This window comes from Aptenodytes patagonicus, chromosome 1 (assembly GCF_965638725.1).
Source record: "Aptenodytes patagonicus chromosome 1, bAptPat1.pri.cur, whole genome shotgun sequence".
Classification (NCBI taxonomy): domain Eukaryota; kingdom Metazoa; phylum Chordata; class Aves; order Sphenisciformes; family Spheniscidae; genus Aptenodytes; species Aptenodytes patagonicus.
Window position 1 is genome coordinate 14,443,829 of NC_134949.1, and position 24,262 is coordinate 14,468,090.

A 24,262-nucleotide genomic window follows, 5' to 3' on the forward strand; every position below is an offset into this window, starting at 1 on the left:
TTAACAACCTGCTACACCACCTGGACACTCACAAGTCTATGGGGCCGGATGGGATCCACCCGAGAGTGCTGAGGGAGCTGGCGGAGGAGCTCGCCAAGCCACTCTCCATCATTTATCAGCAGTCCTGGTTAACGGGGGAGGTCCCAGACGACTGGAGGCTTGCCAATGTGACGCCCATCTACAAGAAGGGGCGGAAGGAGGATCCGGGGAACTACAGGCCTGTCAGCCTGACCTCGGTGCCGGGGAAGATTCTGGAGCGGTTCATCTTGAGGGCGCTCACAAGGCATGTGCGGGACAACCAGGGGATCGGGCCCAGCCAGCACGGGTTCATGAGAGGCAGGTCCTGCTTGACCAACCTGATCTCCTTCTATGACCAGGTGACCCGCCTAGTGGATGAGGGAAAGGCTGTGGATGTGGTCTGCCTGGACTTCAGTAAGGCCTTTGACACCGTCTCCCACAGCATTCTCCTAGAGAAGCTGGCGGCTCACGGCTTAGACAGGTGTACTCTGCGCTGGGTCAAAAACTGGCTGGACAGCCGGGCCCAGAGAGTTGTGGTGAATGGAGTTAAATCCAGTTGGCGGCCGGTCACGAGCGGTGTTCCCCAGGGCTCAGTTTTGGGGCCGGTCTTGTTCAATATCTTTATCAATGATCTGGATGAGGGGATCGAGTGCACCCTCAATAAGTTTGCAGATGACACCAAGTTGGGCAGGAGTGTTGATCTGCTCGAGGGCAGGAAGGCTCTGCAGAGGGACCTGGACAGGCTGGATCGATGGGCCGAGGCCAACTGTATGAGATTCAACAAGGCCAAGTGCCGGGTCCTGCACTTCGGCCACAACAACCCCGTGCAGCGCTACAGGCTTGGGGAAGAGTGGCTGGAAAGCTGCCTGTTGGAAAAGGACCTGGGGGTGCTGGTCGACAGCCGGCTGAACATGAGCCGGCAGTGTGCCCAGGCGGCCAAGAAGGCCAATGGCATCCTGGCCTGTATCAGAAATAGTGTGGCCAGCAGGAGTAGGGAAGTGATCGTGCCCCTGTACTCGGCCCTGGTGAGGCCGCACCTCGAATACTGTGTTCAGTTTTGGGCCCCTCACTACAAGAAGGACGTTGAGGTGCTGGAGCGTGTCCAGAGAAGGGCAACGAGGCTGGTGAAGGGTCTGGAGAACAAGCCTTATGAGGAGCGGCTGAGGGAACTGGGGTTGTTTAGCCTGGAGAAAAGGAGGCTGAGGGGAGACCTCATCGCTCTCTACAACTCCCTGAAAGGAGGTTGTAGCGAGGTGGGTGTCGGTCTCTTCTCCCAAGTAACAAGCGATAGGACAAGAGGAAATGGCCTCAAGTTGTGCCAGGGGAGGTTTAGATTGGACATGAGGAAAAATTTCTTTACTGAAAGAGTGGTTAAACATTGGAACAGGCTGCCCAGGGAAGTGGTTGAGTCCCCATCCCTGGAGGTATTTAAAAGATGTGTAGATGAGGCGCTTAGGGACATGGTTTAGTGGTGGACTATGCAGCGTTAGGTTAGGTTTATGGTTGGACTCGATGATCTTAGAGGTCTTTTCCAACCTTAATGATTCCATGATTCTATGATTCTATGTTTCTAAGTTATTATTTTTTTATTTTGAACATTTAATAACGGTTTCTGGCATATTCCAATTTTACATTGTTTCGAATTGTATTACAAGTAACATTAAGTAATTTTCTTAGTAATGCCACTTATTTTGAAATTTCCAGTATTGCTGTGAATGAGCTGGTAACTTTAGGTACAGCACTCCCCTCTAGTGGGTAAAATCTGACCGTCCCCATTTTGCAGGCCCTGCTGCATCCTGCTCATTAGCACTGCCTGGAAATGAAAGCTTTGCTTTTCCCCCAAATATCCTGAATACTCTGAGTCTATTTTATCTTTTTATGGTCTGTTATTTATTTATGGTACTTTATTTTTGTTCTGAATTATAACGGGAAGGCTAGAGGGGCGCTCACAGGGGGTATGCGAGGCTCAGGTTTAGCTCCCACTTGTGAACCTCGGTTCAGAGCAGTAATTCCCTATGCGCCCTAGAAATCCTCCTGCTAAAAGTGCCATCAAAACTAGCAAGTTTTGCTTGAAATACTTTATTTCCACAAAACATTTTGGAAGCTAAAATTACTTTTTAAAAACGCAAAAGGAGACTAGGCAATTCATGAAGGACGGGTTCACCAGGGTTCATCATCCAGCTCCTGGCTCAGCAGCTCATCTAAACCCACTCAAAATCCTTATGCACTGGCATTTTCTGATGCAAAATTATGCCCTTGTAATGTTTCCCTGGTCTGTGATCAAGAAGCAGTAATGTTTAGGTTTTAGGAAGCCGTTATGGTCAATACAATAAAGAATACCCCCTCCCCAAAACCCACGTCTGCCCATTTGTTACAATTCCGCTCTGCTGCAGCTATAAGGGAGAACTGTTTCTAACACCCCCCATCTCTTTTTTATTTTTCTCTTACATAATTGTGCTCATGCTTTTAATTAAGTTGAAATAGGATGTTGCACTGAGCTCCTCAACAGCTTCCTGAATTTTGTGATCTATCCCATCAATCGACAGAAATCAGAGCATCGTCTCAGCTGGTACCACGTGCACTGAGTGCAAGCCACGGATATTTGCATGAACCAATTTATCTCTTAAAAATATTTCTTCTTGACTGAAGCAGAAATTGCCTTTACCCTAATGCACTATATAATGAATTGCATTTGAAATATGTTTATTTTTAGCAAACAAATGCTAATGGGAGCCTGCCATTAAAAATAGACAGTACAGTTGGCACAGAAATAAGGGCTGGGGAATCTTTCTTTCCGTGATCAGTGGAAATGCCCTCTGTATAAGTCATCTGGGGAGAAAGCATGATGTCCCTATGCAAGTTAGTCCCTCCAGCTGGGGAAATTGCGAACAGCAAGTCACCAATTGTCACCTGAGCCCTGGCTTACAAATAGCCTCTGCGGTCCAGCCTCTCCAAGGGGCTGTCGTACCTCCTGCGGGAGCAAGGGGTACAAGATGGAGACAGTGCCTTTTTCTTTTCCTCTCTCCCTGTTGAATGTCTGTGGATGCAATATGGGTTTTTAATGTCCCTCCAGCCATGCCAGGCTGCAGGGAGTGAGGACGCTTCGGTGGAGAGACCACCGTGGGGCTCCCGGCATCGCTGGCTCCCACTGCTCCTCAGCAGCTGCTCCGCTAACCAACAGGCTTTATCCTAGACAGGCTTTTCCTAATGTCTAAGTGAAATTTCCCTGAGTGCACTTTAAGCCCGTTACTTGTCACCTCCCCAGAGAGAATGATTTATTCCCTTCCCTTTTGCAGCAGCTTTTTTCATAGTTAAGAGTGTTATGTCCGGTAAGTCTCCTTTGGGAGAGAGGGGGATTTTTCTCTTACATTAAGATTTCCAAGGCTTCTGACCGCTCGTGTTGCTCTGCTCTTGTCTTTACCCAGTAGGTCCACTTCTCTCCTACAGTCTAGTGCCAAAAAGTCAACCATGCAGCCGAGACCTTGCTGAGTAGCCTGGTAGAGTCCCTTTGCACATCTTCACAGATAATATTCCTGCTTGCACATCCTGGTAGGGCATTTGTCCTTTTTCACAACAGAAGGGCTCCATGGACTCATGCAGTCAGTTGGTCCCTAACTTATATTTTGTACAACTCCTTCTTGGAACAACAACATTGGAACAGGCTGCCCAGGGAAGTGGTGGAGTCCCCATCCCTGGAGGTATTTAAAAGACGTGTAGATGAGGCACTTAGGGACATGGTTTAGTGGGCATGGTGGTGTTGGGTTGACGGTTGGACTCGATGATCTTAGAGGTCTTTTCCAACCTCAATGATTCTATGATTCTATGATTCTTCTGCCCATGTACATATCGTTATTGAATTGTATCCTATTTTTTCATGATATTTCTTTAATTCATTATAAATGCTGAGTACTATTTCTGTCCTACAACACACTTGCAGCCCCTCCTGGATAACTGTGTCCTGCAAATGGAAGAGGAGATCGTCTATTCCATTATTGAAGTGGTTAATGAAAGTATTTTAACAATATCAGACCTAAGACAGATTGCCATGAAACTCTATTAAATGCCGTCCTTCAGCTGGACAGCGAAACACTGATCACAACTCTAAGAGTATGTCTTTCCAACAAGTTTTGCATTTATTTTCATCGCAGTTTATCTAAGTATTGTTTTCAGATTGTAACCCCAATGGTGAATACCAGAGACAAAACTTGCAGGGATGGTTCAAGTCTTTTAGTAGACTGGCTTATATAAGTGCAAAACAGATAACCTTCCAAGCTGCCATGGGAATAGTTTCATGGTGCATCATGGAAGAGCTTGTCCATGCCTCCCAAGCCACACAGAGGATATGTCCTTCAGCTTCCAGTAAAATAGCCTAATGCACATCTGCTCCTCTGCACCATTCATCCCACCTGGAGCAGGGCCCTGGTTTGCCACCTGTGGGATGGTGCATTTCCCAGGCATGGGAGTTATGGAGAGCAGGGATCTCCCCCTCAACAGCAGCAAAGACCATGGCAGACTCCAAAACCTCCTACTCTCAGGGCTGAACGTCTGCCAGTCTCCAACGGGTCCTTGCACTGGGGCTTTTCTGGCCCTGGATAATTTTGCATTGAAAGCACACAGTTACACCATTAGAAAGGGTGCTCGCCACACTAGAAGGGGCTCCTTTTAGGAGGGACAATGTTAGCTTTCCTGTGAGAAGTTTTCAGTCATGGATGGGGAAGTGCTTTAGAAGTGAAGATGTGACAAAGGTCTGCTCATACAGACTCAAGTCAGGAGATTGGCAGCTGCTGCTGTTTCACTGTGGAAACACTGCGGTTTTTTCTGGCCCCTAAACTTGTATGAGCTCTGCTCAACAGAGATTATAAATCTAATTTTGAGCATTATTTTCCAGCATTTTGCTTGAGAGAGAGGTTCAAGTAGGGCAGCATCTCCTTCTTGCTGCCAAAGATGTTACACACTGAGCTCTAGCCAAAAACCACTGCCTTCATTTGGCAAAAAAGGCCCTGTTTTCACAGAGGACCAGATAAGAAAGCCTAGTCTGAGTCTTTGCTAGTTGAAAATGACCTAAAAAGCCTGAAAAGTAAAAGCTTAACCAGCAAAATTCCAAAATCATGAAAAATAATCTAGTAATATGATTTATTTATTTCATACATAATCAAGAGAAGCTTCTTATCTTGGAAGAAAAGTCCTTGATGGATCCACAGTGCTTCTCAGTATCATACGATCTTAGGAATTGAGTTGGCTCTAATGAGTCAAAAAGGAACCAGAAAGGTCCAGAAGGGTTTCCAGGAGATGTAGATTGTAACAGAAAACATGGCTGGGAGTCTAGATAAAAAGCAGTAGTTTAAGAAAAGTAAAACTGATTCCTTATGTACAGGCTTTAGCATTTCCTGGGACCAAACCCATTCATAATGCTAGACTGCAACCTAAACTGGGGTTATAAAAATCAGAAGTTAGGAATCCCAGTTAAAGAAGATTTACCCACAGTGGCATGCGTTTCATTAGCAGGTAACATGAGGAATCAATATTTTATGACCTGTCACATATTTGAGTCATCTGTCGTGTTTTATCCTTAGATGTTGAAGTTATTTGACAGCTCTAAAGTAGAAGGAAGCAAAACAGAAAAGAAGGGTTTTGCTGGTGTCACACTTTCAGACAAATTTAACAGGTAATAATCTACAACAAGCAATTAAAACACATTGGTCTCTCATTACAGAACAAATTCTACTCCATGGAGCCTGAGGGAAATACATCTCATAAAATTTGCTATTTTTATATAAGAAGACAGCACAAACTATACTTTCCCTGCATGAAAAAAAGGAGAAATGCTGCTACTTAGCAATGCACAAATGAATACTGATTTTAGCACTTTACATAATAAGGAAGCAGCAAGATCCACCTGCAAAGCCTCAACACCTGTCCTCTGCTGGGGTCCAGCTACTGAGTCCTCAGTGGAACCACAGACCTGTATAGGAACGTACGGAAAATACTGCATATCTATTGTCCAGATAAAAAGCACAACAAAGGAAGATTAGATTATATAAAGAGGAGGAAAGAATGAAGATGAAATGCCTGTGCAGTTACCTAAAGGTTTAAAAATGTCACAAATGCGCGTGCTAGTTTTTTTCCCAAGTTCCAACTCTGAATCACATGTTGCACTTGAATCTCAGCTTTCAAAAAAAAAAACCAAAACCTTCTGTTCCTCATAACTGCAAAGCAAATGCCTAGCTCTCAGGAAACGTGAGGTAAATAGGAAAGAAATCAGACTTTTCAGAAGCTCATGTTTGTACGTCTCCCTGGTTTTTGAAGGTTTGTGGCTCATTAAGGCTTTCTGGAAAACAAGGACTTCATTTCATGAACAGTGTTGACAGGATGGGTCTTCTCTCTCTTCTGGTGTGGAACAAAAGAAGAGACATTTTCATTTTAATTTGGTTCTGTAGGTAGTTAGTGGAAAAGAGCCAGTTTCCAAAGTAGCCAAGACCTTGTTTATCAGAGCATTTTCTTTCATTTTGCACATCCCCCTAGAATAACTCCTTTGATGTGATAAAAACAAGAAGCACCCAAGAAAACGTCAGTCTCAACAAATTGATATTTTGCACTGAAAATCCCTTCTATATGAAGTTCCTACAGGCAATACCAGGGAAGCCCGGAAGAGTGAAGAAATCTGAATGACTGCATTTTTTCCTGTCTCCAAGCAATTGATAATCTGAGACTTTTCTAGCAATGGGTTTTGAGAAACACCTCGGAGAAGAAAGAGGAGGGACACACAGTGCTGCGGGGGCTGTAGGAATGACCACCAAGCTTATCTCCAGGGTTCAGTGACCCGTCACTTTGGGAACACCATAAGACAACCACATTTACCTAACTACAACCACGGCTGATGCTTTCCATAGTGTTGCCCACACAGAGTGAGCCACCACACCACCGCAAATGCTCGGTCCATGACACCGGGTGCTCAGCAGTGTGTCCCAGCAGCAGCCCAAGATGGGTGCTAGGGCAACTGTCCCTGGTCAGTGGTGGAGGGCCAGCAAGGTGAACGCCAAGCAGCTGCAGCTCTGCACAACTGCCTTGTCAGGCATGTCAGAAAAAGAGGAGATTTTTCTTTTTCCTTGAGTTTCTGCTTATTTTTAAATTCAGCGGGACTGAAGCAGCAGCTTGGCTCGCCCTGGCTGCAGGGACTTTGCCACCGGCAATCCCCTGCCCTGTGGTCACAGAAATCCAGGCAGCCTTTGCTCTTCCCCAGGGCTGGGTGATATGAGAGGATGTGACCGCTAGAAAAGGACTCCAAATGAGGAAATGTTTCAGTGTCTAAAGCAATGAAATATTTAATCCCTGCTCTCTCCAGGATATTCATTATCACAGATTTACTTATCTGCCGCTCACTGACAGCAGCGGCTGACAAGGACGATGACAGCTGACATACATTAACCCAGCCACACAACACAAGCTATCACTCCAGAGCAGAAATCCATCATTATTATTTAAGCACCAAGGAGGTGTCTCAGTTGGTGCTGGATACCAAACACAGGCGGCACCTGCACTGAAAAGTTGACACCACCGGGGTCTGTCGGAGGCAAGGGGCTCTCAGCATGACCCTGAGCCCTGTTAGCCCTGAGCAGACCAATGCCAAGGGCATGTGCAGCGTCCCCCATGCTCTCACCGCTGACCTGGCCCATGGTGCTCGCTGCAGGGCCATACCCTGATGGAGGAAAATGAGAAGGAAGGAAGGACAAAAATCACGTGTTTAGGGTGGGAGGGTGGAAGCCTTTATTAGAGCTTTGCTAGAGCTACACAGCAGGATAGTGTACTAAAGTCTGCAGGTAGAGTGAAAGACATTATTGCACAGCTCCTCGGGGAGTGCTGCTGCAGATGTAACTGGGCAGACCAGACTCGTTCTCTCTTTTTCTAAGCTCCCCCCTTTTTTATTGATGAGCTTCATTTCCAAGCAAATCTATATCAGTGTCTTCTTTATCTATTGGGTTGTTCGGAACTATTACTGTCTCTGAGGAAGGGGTGACTGAGTTTTGAGGAATCCTGGTGAAATTGGGGGGGGGGGGGGTGTCCCCTTCCCTGTTAGTGTTTTCCACCAGGCTGGTTGCTTCTTGAGACTGCCCTGCTGTCACTTGCTGTTACAATGGCATCCTTCTGTAGAAAGGTGGCATTTACACAAGAATTGCCTTGTGGTCATTGATGGGAATAGCCAAACTAATGGAAAATTGTCCGTGTGTGTGTGAATCAGGTGTAGGGAGGAAGGGTGGAAGAAGTCACCAAGGCTCCTAAGCCCTGGAGCCAATCTTACGCTGTATGAGGTGTGATCCTTCCAGAGGAGGGAATAAGGTGGGCTATTTACAGCACCATGCTGCATCCGAGTGTTAGAGAAGGCTCCGCTGGAGAGCGGGAGCTTGTAGAAAGAGCTGCCCTTCAGACAACTGATGGTCTTCTCAATCCCACAAGAGACACCACAGGTTACAAGTGAAGTTATAGAATCATAGAATCATAGAACAGTTGGGGTTGGAAGGGAACTCTAAAGGTCATCTAGTCCAACCCCCCTGCCACGGGCAGGGACATCTTCAACTAAATCAGGTTTCTCAGAGCCCCGTCCAACCTGACCTTGAATGTTTCCAGGGATGGGGCATCCACCACCTCTCAGGGCAACCTGTGCCAGTGTTTCACCACCCTCAGCATAAAAAATTTCTTCCTTAGATCTAGCCTAAATCGACCCGCCCTTAGCTTAAAGCCATTCCCCCTTGTCCTGTCGCAACAGGCCCTGCTGAAAAGTTTGCCCCCCTCTTTTTTATCAGCCCCCTTTAAATACTGATAGGCTGCAATAAGGTCTCCCCAAAGCCTTCTCTTCTCCAGGCTGAACAACCCCACTCTCTCAGCCTTTCTTCATAGGAGAGGTGTTCCATCCCCCTGATCATTTTTGTGTCCCTCTTCTGGACCCACTCCAGCAGGTCCGTGTCTTTCTTATGCTGAGGGCTCCAGAGCTGGACGCAGTACTCCGGGTGGGGTCTCACCAGAGCAGAGTAGAGGGGCAGAATCACCTCCCTCGACCTGCTGGCCACGCTTCTTTTGATGCAGCCCAGGATATGATTGGCCTTCTGGGCTGCGAGCACACATTGCCAGCTCATGTCCAGCTTTTCATCCACCAGTACCCCCAAGTCCTTCTCGGCAGGGCTGCTCTCAATCCCTTCATCCTGCAGCCTGTATTGATACTGGGGGTTTCCCTGACCCAGGTGCAGGACCTTGCACTTGGCCTTGTTGAACCTCATGAGGTTCACACAGGCCCACTTCTCCAGCTTGTCCAGGTCCCTCTGGATGGCATCCCGTCTCTCTGGCATGTCGACCGCACCACTCAGCTTGGTGTCATCTGCAAACTTGCTGAGGGTGCATTCGATCCTACTGTCTGTGTCATTGATGAAGATATTCAACAGTACCGGTCCCCTGTGGGACGCCACTTGTCACCAACCTCCATCTGGACATTGAGCCGTTGACCACTACCCTCTGGATGCGAATTTCATACAGTTAAGGCTTCTGTATTCATGCCTTCATATAGACAGGCCTCAGGATAGAGCTAGAAAACACTGGATGTATTGAGATGCTTACAGACTAATCACCTGAAGAGTTATTTATTTAGTCTCTGTCGTGAGGGCATCGTGTACCAGAGCCATCGCCAGGAGGGACTGCGTGTGGGGAGCATAGCAGCATGTGGAAATGGGACAGTGGAAAGAGCAGAAAGCAGCTGTGAGGTGGCACTAGGGAGATGAAGCAATGCTGGGTGCCAACATCTTCCCTCCAATGATTGGCTCCCACAGGCAGGAGGAAGGCAGCACTAGGAGTGATGCTCTTTTCATTGTCATCGCCATTTCATATGCACAGCAGTTGCTAAGCCTCATATGCCTAAAACTGCAGGGCTTGCTGAATACGCCAGGTTGTCACCTTCCTGTTCTGAACAGAGGAGAAGGAACGCAACCAGGACACTGTACCACACCCATCATTCAGGGCTACTACAAATCAGCCTGCTTTCCTGCACGCTTTTCAGCTGCCAATTTCCAGGCACAGCCCTCCCCTTCCTTCTCTGCGAAGGGTTTTTTTTCTCTGCACTGCTAATCACAGTCTGCCTTCTGTGTTGAAAGCTCTTCAGGGAAGGAACCTCCTCTTTTTCTTTTGCAAGAGTGCACTTAACACTCCTACAGCAACTCAGAAAAATGTTTAAGAGAATAATATAAATTAATAGCAATAATAAATCCTTATATATTGTCCAAAGCCTGTGTAAATCAGTTTTGCAGCAATCCTGCAGGACAGCTGGAAAGGGAAGATGACTGAAACGATGCCTTCAGGACCATGAGCATCCAACACACTCCTTGCTGCACATCAGAGAGGTTTCCATGATGGACGATGGTCACCAAAAACCTCACCCTCTCCTTAAACCCTCTTTGCCATCTCCCAAATCCAGCCTCTGTTCTAGCTGAATATCACCTAACCCCATAGAGAGTTTTTCAGTCTTTTTACGTGTAATCTCATAGCTTTGGAAGTGTTTGTGGGCCTTAGGCTTGGCCCTAAATATTTCCTATTTACCTAGAGAGTATATAGCTAGCTAATTAATATTCCTGTGCTCAGGTAAGCTAATCATTAAGCCGCAGTTTTGAAACCTCAGACTAAATCTTCCCAGATCCTTATCTTTCTGTTTCCCATAAACATGTAGCTTGGCACCTGTACCTTTCACAGAAGCAGAAATGGGATCAATGTTCATAGCTCATTAGCAGGTTTTGATTGAGACCCAACATTACAGCAGCCAATCACTCCACAAGGAGTTTGTGCTCAGGGTGAAGGACCCACAGCTTTGCCTTGGCAAGCCCCTGCCCCAGAGGTGCTCTGGATGAAGCCCTCCAGCTGCAGGATCCTTCCCATCCACAGCGAGCCCTAGCAGCCAGAGCCCTGCTCCCAGCCCCAGCCCAAGCCATTCATCAAATTTTCTCTTCCCACCAGCACAAGTCCCTACAAAGAGAAAGTTTGGAAAACTTTTGGAAAACCCTGGATGTGCCTTTGCACAGCAGGGAAGCAGGTGGGATCTGTGCCGTGCTCCCAGGTCACGCAGCTTTGGCGCTGACCAAAGAACAGGGAAATTCATTTCACACAAAAGAAAGTTTTTATTATTCTGCAGCATTTAAGATTTACCAGCATTGATATTTTTTACTATGTTTTCTGAGATGCTTAAACTGAACTTTATGTAGATGTTTTAATTAAGTATTATGTTATAATTAAAAATCAGCAAAATATCTCAGGAAATTTCATTCACAAAAATGTCATTTTAACATGCCAGAAAGGCCAGAGAACCATCATGGCCCTGCTCCTTTCTGTTAGGAGGAAAAACTCATTATATGAATCAGGAAATCATTTGGAGAAATCCAGTCTGTTGGAAAAAAGAGCAGAGCTCCGTTTTCTTTCACACCAGTAAAATAAACCCCATCGTAGCAGTTTCCTTATGGCTAGCACCTTCAAGAATCTGCTTCAGTATCTTGGCTTTCTCCCAGGGCCAAACTCCTACTCTCTTGCTGCTGCATAGAAATGCAGGCTCAAACCAACGTGAAGCCTGAGCACCACGCTTAGCTAGGTGACTGCTTCTTCCCGAGCTTGGGCTTGCTCACAGATCCCCCCAGCTCCCCCAGCCTGGGCTGGTCCTGGGCACTGCCCTTCCTGATGGCCGAGCCTGGACAAGTAGAGCTTTGTATCAATGTCAGTAAGATTTGTTTTCCCAGACCGAAGATGCACCAACGTCAACTTCTAACATTGCCGAGCACAACATAACTCCTGGAAGATATAAAGCTAATAAAGCTAGATATAAACTGTTATTAACAAAATGAAAAAACATGAGTATACAATGACAATCCAAACATTTTCTGGCTGATCTGCCCAGGACCTTATCAAGGTACCTCCGCTGACATGGCTGGATCCTCAGAGGGGCTCTCAGTAAACAAGTACAGATCAAAGTTCATAACAGTCTTTAAATAAAGATGATGCAGAGTTTTCTGAGCAGTCTGATCACACAGTTTGAAGGCTGGTGAAACAAACAAAAATACCTATGGATCCTCCGGGTTCCAGGGGAGAAACTGAAAAACAACTCCAGCAAATGTGCAGAATGTAAAGAAAGTAAAATATTTTCTCTTTAAACAGTTAAAGAACAGGAAGAGTTTAGGAATCGCTGTTCAGGGACTCCTGTTTAGTGACAGCAATTTATTTGACCATCTGGGTAAAGAAAGACTGCAGCAAACCACATGGAGGAAATAAAAATAGATGAACAACAAGTAACTGATTTTGCTTGACTCGAGCCTACAACTCTGCAGAGCAGGAAGCTACTTCACGTGAAAGATGTTATTGATGAAGGCATTTCAGCCTCTCTCCAGTCCTTCCAACAACATACTAGATCTCCCATGCCAGCAAACCTGTCTTGAGACGTGACTCCCATCCCAAACTTGCCAGAAACATCACCAAGTACAAAAGACAAATTGATGAGCCTTCTGGAAAGGGACCACCGGAGGAAGGAGCGTCTCTGTGATGCTCCACAGTAAAAGGTAGAGAGGAGCTCCTTTCGTTAGGAGAAAGAATAGGAGGCTTTTTGCTGTGTTTGTTCATTATGATAAAAATCTTCCTTTTCTTGACAGGCACAGAGCAAATATTGAAATGGAGGAAAACACTGCCCACTGTTCAGTGGGATCTGATCACTACATCTCAGTGTTTTGGCACCCACCTCGAGCAGACACACAACCTCGTCCCTTGTTCAGGGCATGCTGCACTGTGTGTGATGGTAGCAGAGGGGCGGTCATGCCTGCTCGGGAGGTACCGCAGTGCAGCACCAAGCTGTCCAGCTGAGGGACCCGAAAGCTGTTGGTAGCGAGGCATGGGTAGCACCCGTCAGCCCAGACTGGTGCTGGCAGATGACAGGGATGACAGCTATGACTTGCTCCTTCCTTGGATAGGCCTCTCTTCCCTCTGCCTGTCGCTCTCGTCCTGTCTTTCTCACCAACACATATGCATATGTTGTATTCTTGGAGCTGTATTCAAACCAGAGGAAAGCCACCCGAGCCAGGGATTAGGCAGAGCTGCAGGGAAGCTTGAAGCCTGCCCATATTCAGGATTTCAGAGCCTGTCACTGCCATCGGGTTATATTTAGGTGTAGCTGAAGGAGGATCCTTTGGAAAGGAGAAAATTATCAGGCTCTGACAATTAGCTGCTCTAACCCCGCTTCTCAGGATTTGCAGTCAAAATTCACCTGCTCCCCCAGGCACGGTCTTGCTGACAAGAGCACCTAAACTGACTGCCATACATAGCTTGGCTCATGCCTTCCCACCGGGCTGGCATGCTCCTTGCATACCTACATCCAGGCCGGTCAGCCCTTAAGCTGTTGAGCTTACCTTACTGAGCCCTCCTGGGCTGGGGGTGAAATCTTAGACCCACCCTCTGCAAAGCCATTTGCTGCTCCCCCGTGAAGGCAGTCCTGGTGCACAACTGCACGCCCCAACATAGAATCATAGAATAGTTGGGGTTGGAAGGGACCTCTAAAGGTCATCTAGTCCAACCCCCCTGTCACGGGCAGGGACATCTTCAACTAGATCAGGTTGCTCAGAGCCCTGTCCAATCTGACCTTGAATGTTTCCAGGGATGGGGCATCTACCACCTCTCTGGGCAACCTGTGCCAGTGTTTCACCACCCTCAGCGTAAAAAATTTCTTCCTTATATCTAGTCTGAATCTACCCTCTTTCAGTTTAAAGCCATTTCCCCTTGTCCTGTCACAACAGGCCTAAAAATACCCATCCTCAAGCTGTTCTCAGACAAGATCTTTGACAGCCTGTTACAAACAACTAATCCACAACTGCCTAATAATTTGATATTTCAGGCTGAAGATCACCTTCTATGCATGGGCAGTAGCTTCTTTCTTCACATCTCCACACATGCTGTTAATCACTCTGTGCAGGATAATTATAAGTCCAGGATTCACACACCTCACTTTGTCCATCTCAGACTTAGGTCTCCAGTCTCATCCAGGTCTACAGTCCCACAGGAGCCAACAGCACTCATCGACCCTGGGAACCATCCCAAGATTAAATGAGTCACCCCAGGAGGGACCTGTCCCTCTCCAAGGACTGCCCAGAGCCGCACACCCGATGCCTGACTCTGAGAGAGCTGACGTTATGTGAGATGCATCTCCAAGCTCACTCTCCATCTTCTCTCTCCTCCCAAAAAATCTCCTCACCTTTCTCAAAATTTCCATCTGGAAGAGAATAGGAACTTGAAGAAGTCAAGACCACAGATGGGTAGCCTGTCCTGACACACCCTGGGCTCCAGGCTTAATTTCCCAATATATCTCTCCTTTGGCACAAGATGGTCAGACTTAATTGCTCAGTCCTTTCTTTTTTTCAAATTAATTTGTCTTGACAACCGCAGTTTTCTCTGGAGATTTTTGCTTACTGTCACAACAGCTTCAAAAAACATTCTGTCTGGAGAAATAAAAGAAAACAACCCAGAAAAAAGTGTTTCCCTGCCACGTCACTCTTCTCCCTCCATAACACACTGCCCACAACCAAACAGCCTCTGAACTAACAGCCATTTCCTACTGCCATGTGTCAGTCTCCACATATAGCAACAGAAAAAGGTAAAAAAAGCAATGTAAGAATAAACTGGATTTTAAAACTACAGGAAGTGGCCAGAGTCTGGCAGGGAAGGGCAGGACCTGGCCAGCAGGGCAGTCACTGGGAGCATTGTGTGCAAAGAGTGTAGCTTTAGGTCTGCCAACGCGCTGTGTTTTTTCTTTTTCATATGAGTTGTTGATGGCAAAGGTCTGTCCAGCTATATGTCATACACAGATACTCCATACACAGCAACCTGGCAAAATTGATCTGACTGGATCCTTCAGCCATTTTTCTGTTTCTTCTTGGAAAAGGATGTCTAATAAAACACCATTCTGTCTGTTCAGTGGTTAACTCTGACCATCATCACCCCTGTGGCCCTAAAACCATCCTCTCAGATGCTAGAAATGCCCTTGTGCAGCCATGAACTGAGCCTTCTGCCTGGGCTCAGCAAAACAGCCTCCTTTTGACAGACATTTAGAAAATTCTTGAATGCTCCTGAAACTATTGCCTACAGCCCTGGAAACACTTTCTACAGCCCTGGGAACATTTTCTACAGCCCATGCCTTGGAGTTCAGCCGCTGCCACTAACAGGGTGCACAAAATGCTGCCCAGCAGGTCGAATAAGTCATACCTTTCCACTCAGCTCTGGTTTCACAGGGCTTGCATACTAAATCAGTAAAAACCTTGCCGTTTTTTATGTGATTCGATTCTATTTTATTGCAAGGAAGTACTGCAGCAAAAGAGCCAGCTCACATGCCCTTCTGCTGAGATGAGCTTCTCCTCTAATGCCGTACGCACAATTTCAATCCCAAAGTTTTGTAATAGTTTTGGTAACCCCTCAAGGTTTGCTGTGTACACTCTTTAACTCCTGCCCTCTCAAGTAGGCTCCAGTAGCTGTGAGTAACGGCAGAGCAGGCAGTTGCCAGATCCTGCCTGCTGGTTTGCTAGGAGGAGGAGGAAACGCACTTAGGTAGCTCTGGTGTGGACAGGTCATTTATCATGTTTTGTTGAAAAGATGCTGAACAGTCGAACACTGAAAGAGGGCTGCTAGCAAAATAATTGGGGAATTTCTGTCCATTCTTCCTTCCATCTCCATAGGGCAGCCTTGTTCCATCCTTACTGTGTCTAAACAGCAGTGCAGGGGTAGGCACCAGACAGAAAAACTCATTCACCTTCTGGCCACACAGCTATTTCCAGGATGATCTGCGGGCAGCATCTCCAAAACACATGCTAGAGTTTCAGCTTGGATCACCAGGACTCTTACGAGTTTGGGGAGAACCTGAGTTGGTGCCTGGCTGTTTATTGAGAGCACAGTATTTGCCTAGGGGTACTTCTCAGGACAATGCATAAGCACCCCCCCAGTGAGGCCAGGGCAAAGGATGCTCAGTGCATCAAGGGCAAAAAGGCACCCACAGCAGGTAGGCAAATGGGAACACACATTTAAAGACGCTCCTATTCCTCTCTCATCACATGAAAACTAAAATCATTCTCTCAGGTCACTCAAATAGTTTTTATGTGCTTTAAAGGGAGTATCTTCAAAGAAAGAAGAGAAGATGAGACACCAGATGCCCCCTGCAGCTGGGCATCTAGCTGCCTTTCATACCTTTTAATTACACACATCTGGATGTTGCCCAGGCCCTGAATGCATGTCACTATTTGAATTTTGGGGTGCAGTAGCTACAAGTGGAGTTTTAACATGTTTAACATTGCACCAACCCTGATGTGAACAACAAAACCATCTACCTGTGGTTATGAGGAGCTGACCCAGATCATGAGCAGAAAGGCAAGAACTCCAAGCACCTCATTAAAACTGAACTTGTCCAAATTTTTTTGGCCTACTGCCCAGGCAGCAGTGTTATCCAAGGTGCCTCAGCATGTCTATTTTCAATTGCAGACCTTCAGCAGCAATGTTTCTTTCCTCCTTCGTCACCTCCCATGCACCAGACACAGCGCCAGCATTCAAGAGAGATAATGTTGCTCCCTAGGCTAGAGGAATACTGTGGAGGTGCTGGGGAGAAATCTCTGGTGCTTCATTAGCCCGTGGGCTTCTGCCAGCTGATGTGGTTTTGGAATAGCACCAATTTTGGTGTGACCATGAATGCCAGTTGCTCTTTAGCTCAGTAATTGTGTGTGTTTGGAGACAGCAATAAAAGATTAACTCTTGGAAAGGTATTATTTTCTAGACGCCAGTCAAATAAATGGCAAAGAAAGTCATATAAATATGGCTGGTGACAATTAATGGTGCAAAATGTTAAGATTGTTGGAGAGAATATATATTCAGACCTAGAAGGTGTGCCTTTCTCTGTATATTTACTATCCATCTGACTGCCTTTACAGTAACAGCACATAAGGGACTATCTGAAATTCAGTACATGCTTTATACCTTGGCAGGGAGCAACGTGGAAATCTCCCCATGATTCATCTTCAAAACAGAGGAATATCAGTTGCCTCCCTCTGAAAGTGTACATAAACACTAAAATGCTGTAAATCCCTCCCACGGTGACTGTACCCCAGCTCTGCAGTCAACAGAAGTGACTGCCCTAATTGAACGGGTCAAACATGAATAATAACCGTGTTGTCAGGATGTCAGCCTAACAGGCAGCCTTTCAAGACTTTAAATAGAGAATTTAACAGCAGAGCACCTAGGTGGTTTGGGTAATATGGCTTTCACGAAGATGGCTTTCATTAACTGATTTCTAGGCAACAGCACTAGAAAAGGGTTGTAAGTAGCTCTAAGAAAAGAAACTTCAAGGAGTCAAAAGCCTATGATGTGATACAAAGCAGACTGAGGGATGTTGGATTTGAATGACTTATTTCTGCCTTATGAACTAGGCACCTCTGGCATTTATTAAATTTATTTTATTATGCTCATATATATAACCTTTCTATCTATGTGCTTTATACATATTAAATAAGCACTGTTAAGGATTTGACTAACACAGGTCCATGAAATTATGATTAAAAAGAATTGAAAGAAATGGCTCATGAAGTTCTATTAAGTTTAGATTGTTCCTAGGAGTATCAGGGCACATGTGCATCACCATGCAACTTTGGCTTTCCCTGGATTTCAGTTTCACCAACTATGGATTGCTTAAGAGGCTCACAAAAACCCTTATCTCACTTAGCAAATAAACAGATTGGAGGCTTAAGCACTTTTTCTCTCTTTTCTTTTATTTAGTAGTGCTACTTACCTATATTAATAATTACCATATTAATTACATTAGTAACCATATTAATAAAATACACCAAAATTCCTGACTCAGACCATTTTTAATAGATTTTATTTATCACAAATATGTGCATTTCTCATCCATTCTTTATCCTTCATTTTTGTTATATGTTTCAAAGGGAGAAAGGAAGCTCATGGAGCTATCAATGGTGAGTTTTCTTTTACAGTTGGAAACTACCATCCCCATTACATACTCGCATCATAAAAATGTTTTTACCACAGTGAACACTATATTTCATACTCATTTTCTGACAAAAGCAAAACTGATCCATTTGTTTTCTGCAGAGCCCTCCTTAGCTCACCTTATGCTTCCTGCACAGCTTATTTGCTACTTTCTAGTCTCAGCAACATCAATTATAAGTGTCTTCTTTGTAAAAGATACCTGGACTACAGATACATGCTGAACACATGGGCTATAACAAGTCAGAAATTTTCCTCCAAAACAAACTTTGCTTGAAAAATGTCAATTTGTTGGAAGTTGATGGGGGAAATAGGCACCCAGGGTCTGCAGCAGAAGGGTTAGCCACCACCAAGCTCCCCAGTTCGTGGTACCACCATCCCAAGCTCTCAGGTCTGGGCATCCTGCTCTGGGGCGTCCCTCTCCCTGGTGTCTATGGATGAATTAGCAGCAGGCCAAGGTGACCACGAGAGTCAAGGCATGTGAGGAATTGGTGGGAATGGGAAAAGGTGGCTGCTCCATGTAACGTGGAGGGGAAATGAAATATTTCAGTATTCTTACAGTAACATTTTTAAGAGTTTCTAGTTCTGAAACTCTTAGTTCACTGTCATTTCACAATGAAATTCATTCTTTTTCTTGTATTTTCCCAAAAATTGTGATTTCTCCCAAGTTCTGCATTCCAGCAGTCTCCTGCAGAGGCCCCTGCATTATGATGAGAGGAGTGGGGTTGCGATGCAGGTGTCTGTCCTCTCCCCCAGGCTGCGGGCTTGTAGGACCTCCGACCAGTGACCCTTTCACGGGAGGCAATGGGGAGGCTGCCTGCAAAATGACTTCACAGTTTGGTCTGAGTGATCCAGGAGAGTTTAGCTAATGGTGAATTTGCAGAGCTCATTTGGTGCAAGAACCTTCCAATGCCAAACGCTGGAGCAGTCATGTTTTTATATTTGCGTGTACGTGGGTACTTGTAAATAGACTTTCTCATTAAGCCCCTGTTCCCATGAGTTGATGCCACCAGCGCCCACTTACAGGCAGTCACCTCCAGCGAGGAGGGGGGAGCCTTCGTCACCCTGCCCGCAGTGCCACCACAGCTGGTGCCTGCTCTCCTGCATATGCAGCTCTATTTACAGTATATGGAAACTGGATGGGTGAGAATTAGTTTTTAAGAGAGAATTTGGGTTGAAATCACCTCGGTCCTCATTATGGGGTCTGCTCCTTTGAAATTTAATACAAGGTGTTATTTTATCTTGTTTATGAATGTGGATTGTGTGCTCAGGGGAGTGAAAGAAATTATTGATACGGAACAGAAATGTCAGGATTTTAACTCGATTCATGATATTCATCTAGTAAATGTCATTCTTGCCCCATACACATTGTATCTTTATTTTCATATTGTTCAAACTTTAGATGAAACAATCTCATTATTTTGACTTCCCGTGTCGATTAGCTGATGAAAACTGATTTTTAAGAATTCCAGATTACAAATCCTTGTCATATCTGAAGATTAAACTTGTCATTTTTCATGATAAATGGAAATGCAAATAATGAAGTGTATTAGAAAATTGATCAGAGGCTTGCCCTGAGCCAAGCACAGCGTGAACTTCTTTATGTTTGCTGGCAGTAAACCAGCTTCTCTCTTCTCTCTGTTTTGCACAGTCCTACTAAGCCAATCCTCACTAGAATGAGCACAAAACAAAACGAATAACAGCTTTTGTACATCAACATTAAAATGGGAAGAAGCTTGATAAAGGGCCTCCGACAGAGAAGAATGCTGACGAGTGCAAGAATGCCTGATGGGTAAGCACCACCTTCTAAACATAGATCAGCCAGACGTGGAAGTGATTTTCAGAAGAGAAATGCAATCATGGATTACACACCAGCTCATTAGAAACTGTTTCTGAATACAGCATCCAGAAGACATGCATGAAAAGTCACATTTGGGGAATAAATTAAAAGGGGTGTAGTTGTTGCTAGATAAACATATGTATTATATATGCATTGAAGAGGTTTGTAAATGTCATTTTTTTTATTCGGACGGAAAGCAAAAAGCTTTAAAACCTTTCACAGTAGAGAGGCAGTTAACTTCAGACTATTCCTATCCCAGTAGCCAAGAAGCTGATAGGACATCTCTCTTAAATTAGCATTTATAAATAGACTATCTGAATGTTTCCCTCACCTAGTGGAAAAAGAATAACTTTTACTGCTACATTGCTGCACTTCATTTACTTCACTGTATAATAAGTTGACTAAAACTGTAAAGCTTCTCAATTTTTACTGCATATGTGTTCCAATTAATCTATGTCTGTAACAAACTTAAGAGTGAAAAATTATTTCTGACCTATATTCTAGTTCTATGAAGCATATATATTATAAGGTATGTCTGACTGAATATCATAATACTATAATTTCCCAAGACACATAGAATTGTTTGTATTTGAAGTGACAAAATGAAAGCACTTGATTTCTTTTTTAATAGGAGAAAGTAATTTACCTCTTAAATGTAACATACAGCTGCTCACTGCAAGGGCATTTCTATTCTTTTCCTTGTTCTGCCATATAACCGCTGAGTGACACTCTCTGACCCGTGCTAATGCCAATCAGGCGAGGTGATCTAACGATCCCTTCTGGCCTTAAACTCAGTACAAAAATTAAAAGACTAGTAAGCAAATACCCATTGCAAATAGCTATGTGAGGGCTGGGTGCGCGGAGCCCCAGGGCATTGGTGGGGCTGGTGCTTCCCTCCGCAGGGGCTTGGCGGGTCGCTTCCCAAAAGGCACCCTCATTTCCAGAAGCCACTGAGCAGTAAAACAGGGGGAGACACAGGGTATCAAGAAAGACCTCATAGCGAAAGGCCTGGATGCCAAGCGCCAGGCACAGAGCAACGGAGGGAAGCAGGGACCCCCTCTCCTCTGCTCCTCTCCGATACCTCCCAGCATGGCACGCATCTCCTCCTGGCTTAGGACCAGGTAGGAGCATGCTGCTCCCTACATTTCTTCCGCCCTCTCCTGTGTATCGCAGCTGAATCCAGCCCAAAATGAACACTGCAATGTTAATTTCTTCAGATTTTTTTAAGCCTGTTGCTTCGTTCTTTGGATTTCAGGGGAAATGGCTAAAATAATAATTCATTGCTAATGTTGATCCCAAATAACACAATACACTGAAGACATGAGTAAAACATGAGTTAAAACTGTTTTTTAACTATTGGCTGCACAACACAAATTATTCCAGAATTTAGTGCATGAATCTCAGAAAATGTATTTTATTTTTGAACGAAAAATTATCTTTAATCAAATTGTCAATAAATAATACAGGGAATTAGATAACTCTTCTATCTAACCACTAAGGTACCAGTGTGGCGCTGCTTGTCTTAGAGACTGAACACTGATGTGGATGTCTGCCAAGTAAATTTATGTGTGAATCTGAGCAGCATTTTTTAAAAAAAACATGTTGCTTTAATCCAAATCTGCTCTTGTAACTGCGTGTAGGAGACTCCCCTGATTTTCTACAGGACCAGCGTTAGAGCTGGTCAAAAACCCCACCCAAATCAATCAACCACCATAAACATATTCCCAGTACCTGCTAATGACCTGAAGGGGACAGAAGGTAAAAATCAAGTAGTTTACACATGAGGCTACGTAAACTCATCAAAATCCCACTTCAGACAGGTTTTTAAATCTGTGATTAGTCCAATTGGTGTCAGCTGGGAAACGCACATCCTTAAGGGCCGGATGCATTCAGGAGTCCCTGTTAAATGGTGTCTTGGTAAAGCCTGTCCTCATTCACTGCTCTTGTTGGCTCACAGCCACACTCTCACCTCAAAAGCCTGTGAAAGGGTTTGCTATCTGGGTGTGCTATCATATCACCATCTTCATTTGCTCCTTAGGTTTGCCTCTATCCCACATTATTGCCAGTGGTAAATGCCCCATCCTTGGAAACATTCAAGGTCAGGCTGGACGGGGCTCTGAGCAACCTGACCTAGTTGAAGATGTCCCTGCCCACAGCAGGGGGGCTGGACTAGATGACCTTTAGAGGTCCCTTCCAACCCCAACTATTCTATGATTCTATGGCACTTTTACTGCAACAGAAATCACCGAAACAGGGTTTCTCTGTATTATATTATTTTGTTATGGACTACTAGGTTTTGCATCATGGTGACGGTGTAATGTAAAAGCCCTTTCTAAATATACACAAATGTTGCAAAAAAAGTGTCATCACAAGACCTCGCAACCCTGCCAGGGCAGCTCAGTGAATATGTACCATTTGTACACAGTCAGAAGGAGAGACGTACCAGGATGTACATCACTAAATGTTGACTCAGTATGAATAGTATGTTTTATCTTTTTAAATGTTACCGCTTTCCCATCCCACTCCATTGTAACTTGTCAATTGTATTTTTTTTTAAGTCAACAAACTGTAAAGAAAACTGTTGAAATACCTGATTTTCTGTAAAAAGTAATAACAACAATAATTTTTGTTACTTTAAAGTATGCTTGGTATTAAAGTACCTAATAAAGTTCAACAACGAATTTTGTAGCATACTAAAATAAAGTGTGACAGTGCTTTTCTCCGGTTCATCTGTGGTAACGGCTGCTGTTGTTGAGATTACTGTCCTCCTCCTAAACACAAGCCTGGCCACCTCCTACACACTTGTACCTACACAGATCCCTAAGGTATGTAAAGTCCAAGCAAAATCTGATCCCTTAATGAGTGCAAGGATTTGTATGCATGGGTCAAACTCACATTATAAGAACCTTGTGGTAAGCCATCTCCACCCTCTGGTACCTGACTATATACATATGTGCAACAATATAAAGTTCCTGATTACTTTGTTTGGTATAAAACTTAGCTTATAGTAAGAGAAAGGAGAGTGTAAATTGTTTAGGAGTTAATTATAGTTAAATAGGGAACTGCCAGGTTTGTAGGATGCTGAAGTCCTGTTCATTTTTATAGGCAAGACATTTCAGTTATTCCTAAATAGAGTGGAAATCACAAACAAGTGATTTGGAGGACACAGTAAAGCACAGAAATGGATTCCCCCTAGTTTCACTACATGAAGTTACACTGGAGCCATCAGGGGCTGTCACGGATGTACATCATCCCAGAGCTTGCACCAACAAGAGGTAAGTACTTTCTTGTCAATTAGATGCTGGGTTTGCCTCCGTGATGCTGATGCAGTGGTATCTGCATTTGGAGATGATCTAGAAATTATTATGATTGAGGTCTAATTATTCCCAAACTCCCAGGCTCTGCCATATTTCGATCGGAGTGACGGATCAGCTTCCCTCACACCATCCAGCTTCCCCTGTTCTAGGGTAAGAAAGTGTAATGCTGGACTCAGCAGCTTTCTGTCCATTTTCACTCTGCTAATCTGATTTCCTTCAAGCATTTAAAAGTTTTAGTAGTTTCAGCTGATTCTCTGAGGATTTGAAATGGAATAAGAACTAGAAAATTTAAAATAAAAAAAAAATTAAAAAAAAACAAACCCAAAAACCAAACAGATTTGTCCTGACTAGTTTATACATTGACAAGCCAGCCATATGCTGAGTAGCTTCTGAGGTAGTGCCAGAAAGCAACATAGGGGTTTTTGCCATATGCTAAAGTCTAGAGGTTTACACGTTTCTCCTTTCCAAGGAGCTCTGCGCAGAAGGGAACAGCTTTGCCTGCTGTTGGAGTAGCTGGCAGTACCTGCACACATTAGCCATACTTGCAGCCATTCCACCTTGATCTGTGATCCTCATTGGCTTACATTAGTATTTCGAGAAAAGACTTTCATGCAAGACCCAAAATTCTGCAGAAAGTAGAATATGTAGTTTAAAAATTCATGCTCTTCCCTTTATATCAAACAACGTTAGTCCCATGCTGCCGAATACACAAAGCCAAGGCTTGCAGTGATCGGATACTGCCGTGATGCTTTCTATTACCCATCTGTCTCTCTTAACTTTTTGCTTAGCGTTACTTCATACTGCCTTCTGAAATGCCTTTTGCATTTTAAAAAGTAAACTGATACATCCTTCCCTTCTTCCAGATAGTCTCGTAATACCGCTGTGGGCAGTTACATAGCTTTTCCACTTCACAAGGTGAGGAGGGAATTATTGCCTGTGCAAGAGACAAATTTCTGGGGAATAAAATATAAGCAGGCACATTGTGTTCATCAACTCCCAAGAGGAGTTGTGGCCCCTAATTGCCTACAAGACACTAAAAAGCTCCTCTCCTTTT

At 44.7% G+C, this 24,262-nt stretch overlaps 1 protein-coding gene across 3 annotated transcripts in view; it reads left to right on the forward strand.

Annotated features, from left to right (window-relative positions):
- LHFPL3 (LHFPL tetraspan subfamily member 3) overlaps positions 1-22,594 on the forward strand; it is a 279,658-nt gene extending 257,064 nt beyond the window's left edge. Inside the window, exons 4-5 of one of the 3 annotated variants that reach the window (XR_012994422.1) lie at positions 17,991-18,020; positions 19,703-19,764. Coding sequence is in view for 1 of the 3 variants with exons in the window: in XM_076328291.1 (XP_076184406.1) it covers positions 19,703-19,731 (29 nt within the window). In the remaining 2 variants the exon portion in view is untranslated. Of the gene's footprint in view, positions 1-17,990; positions 18,021-19,702 lie in introns of all 3 variants that reach the window. The other 2 variants (XM_076328291.1, XM_076328303.1) reach the window with 2 other exon arrangements.
- The last annotated feature ends 1,668 nt before the right edge of the window (positions 22,595-24,262 follow it).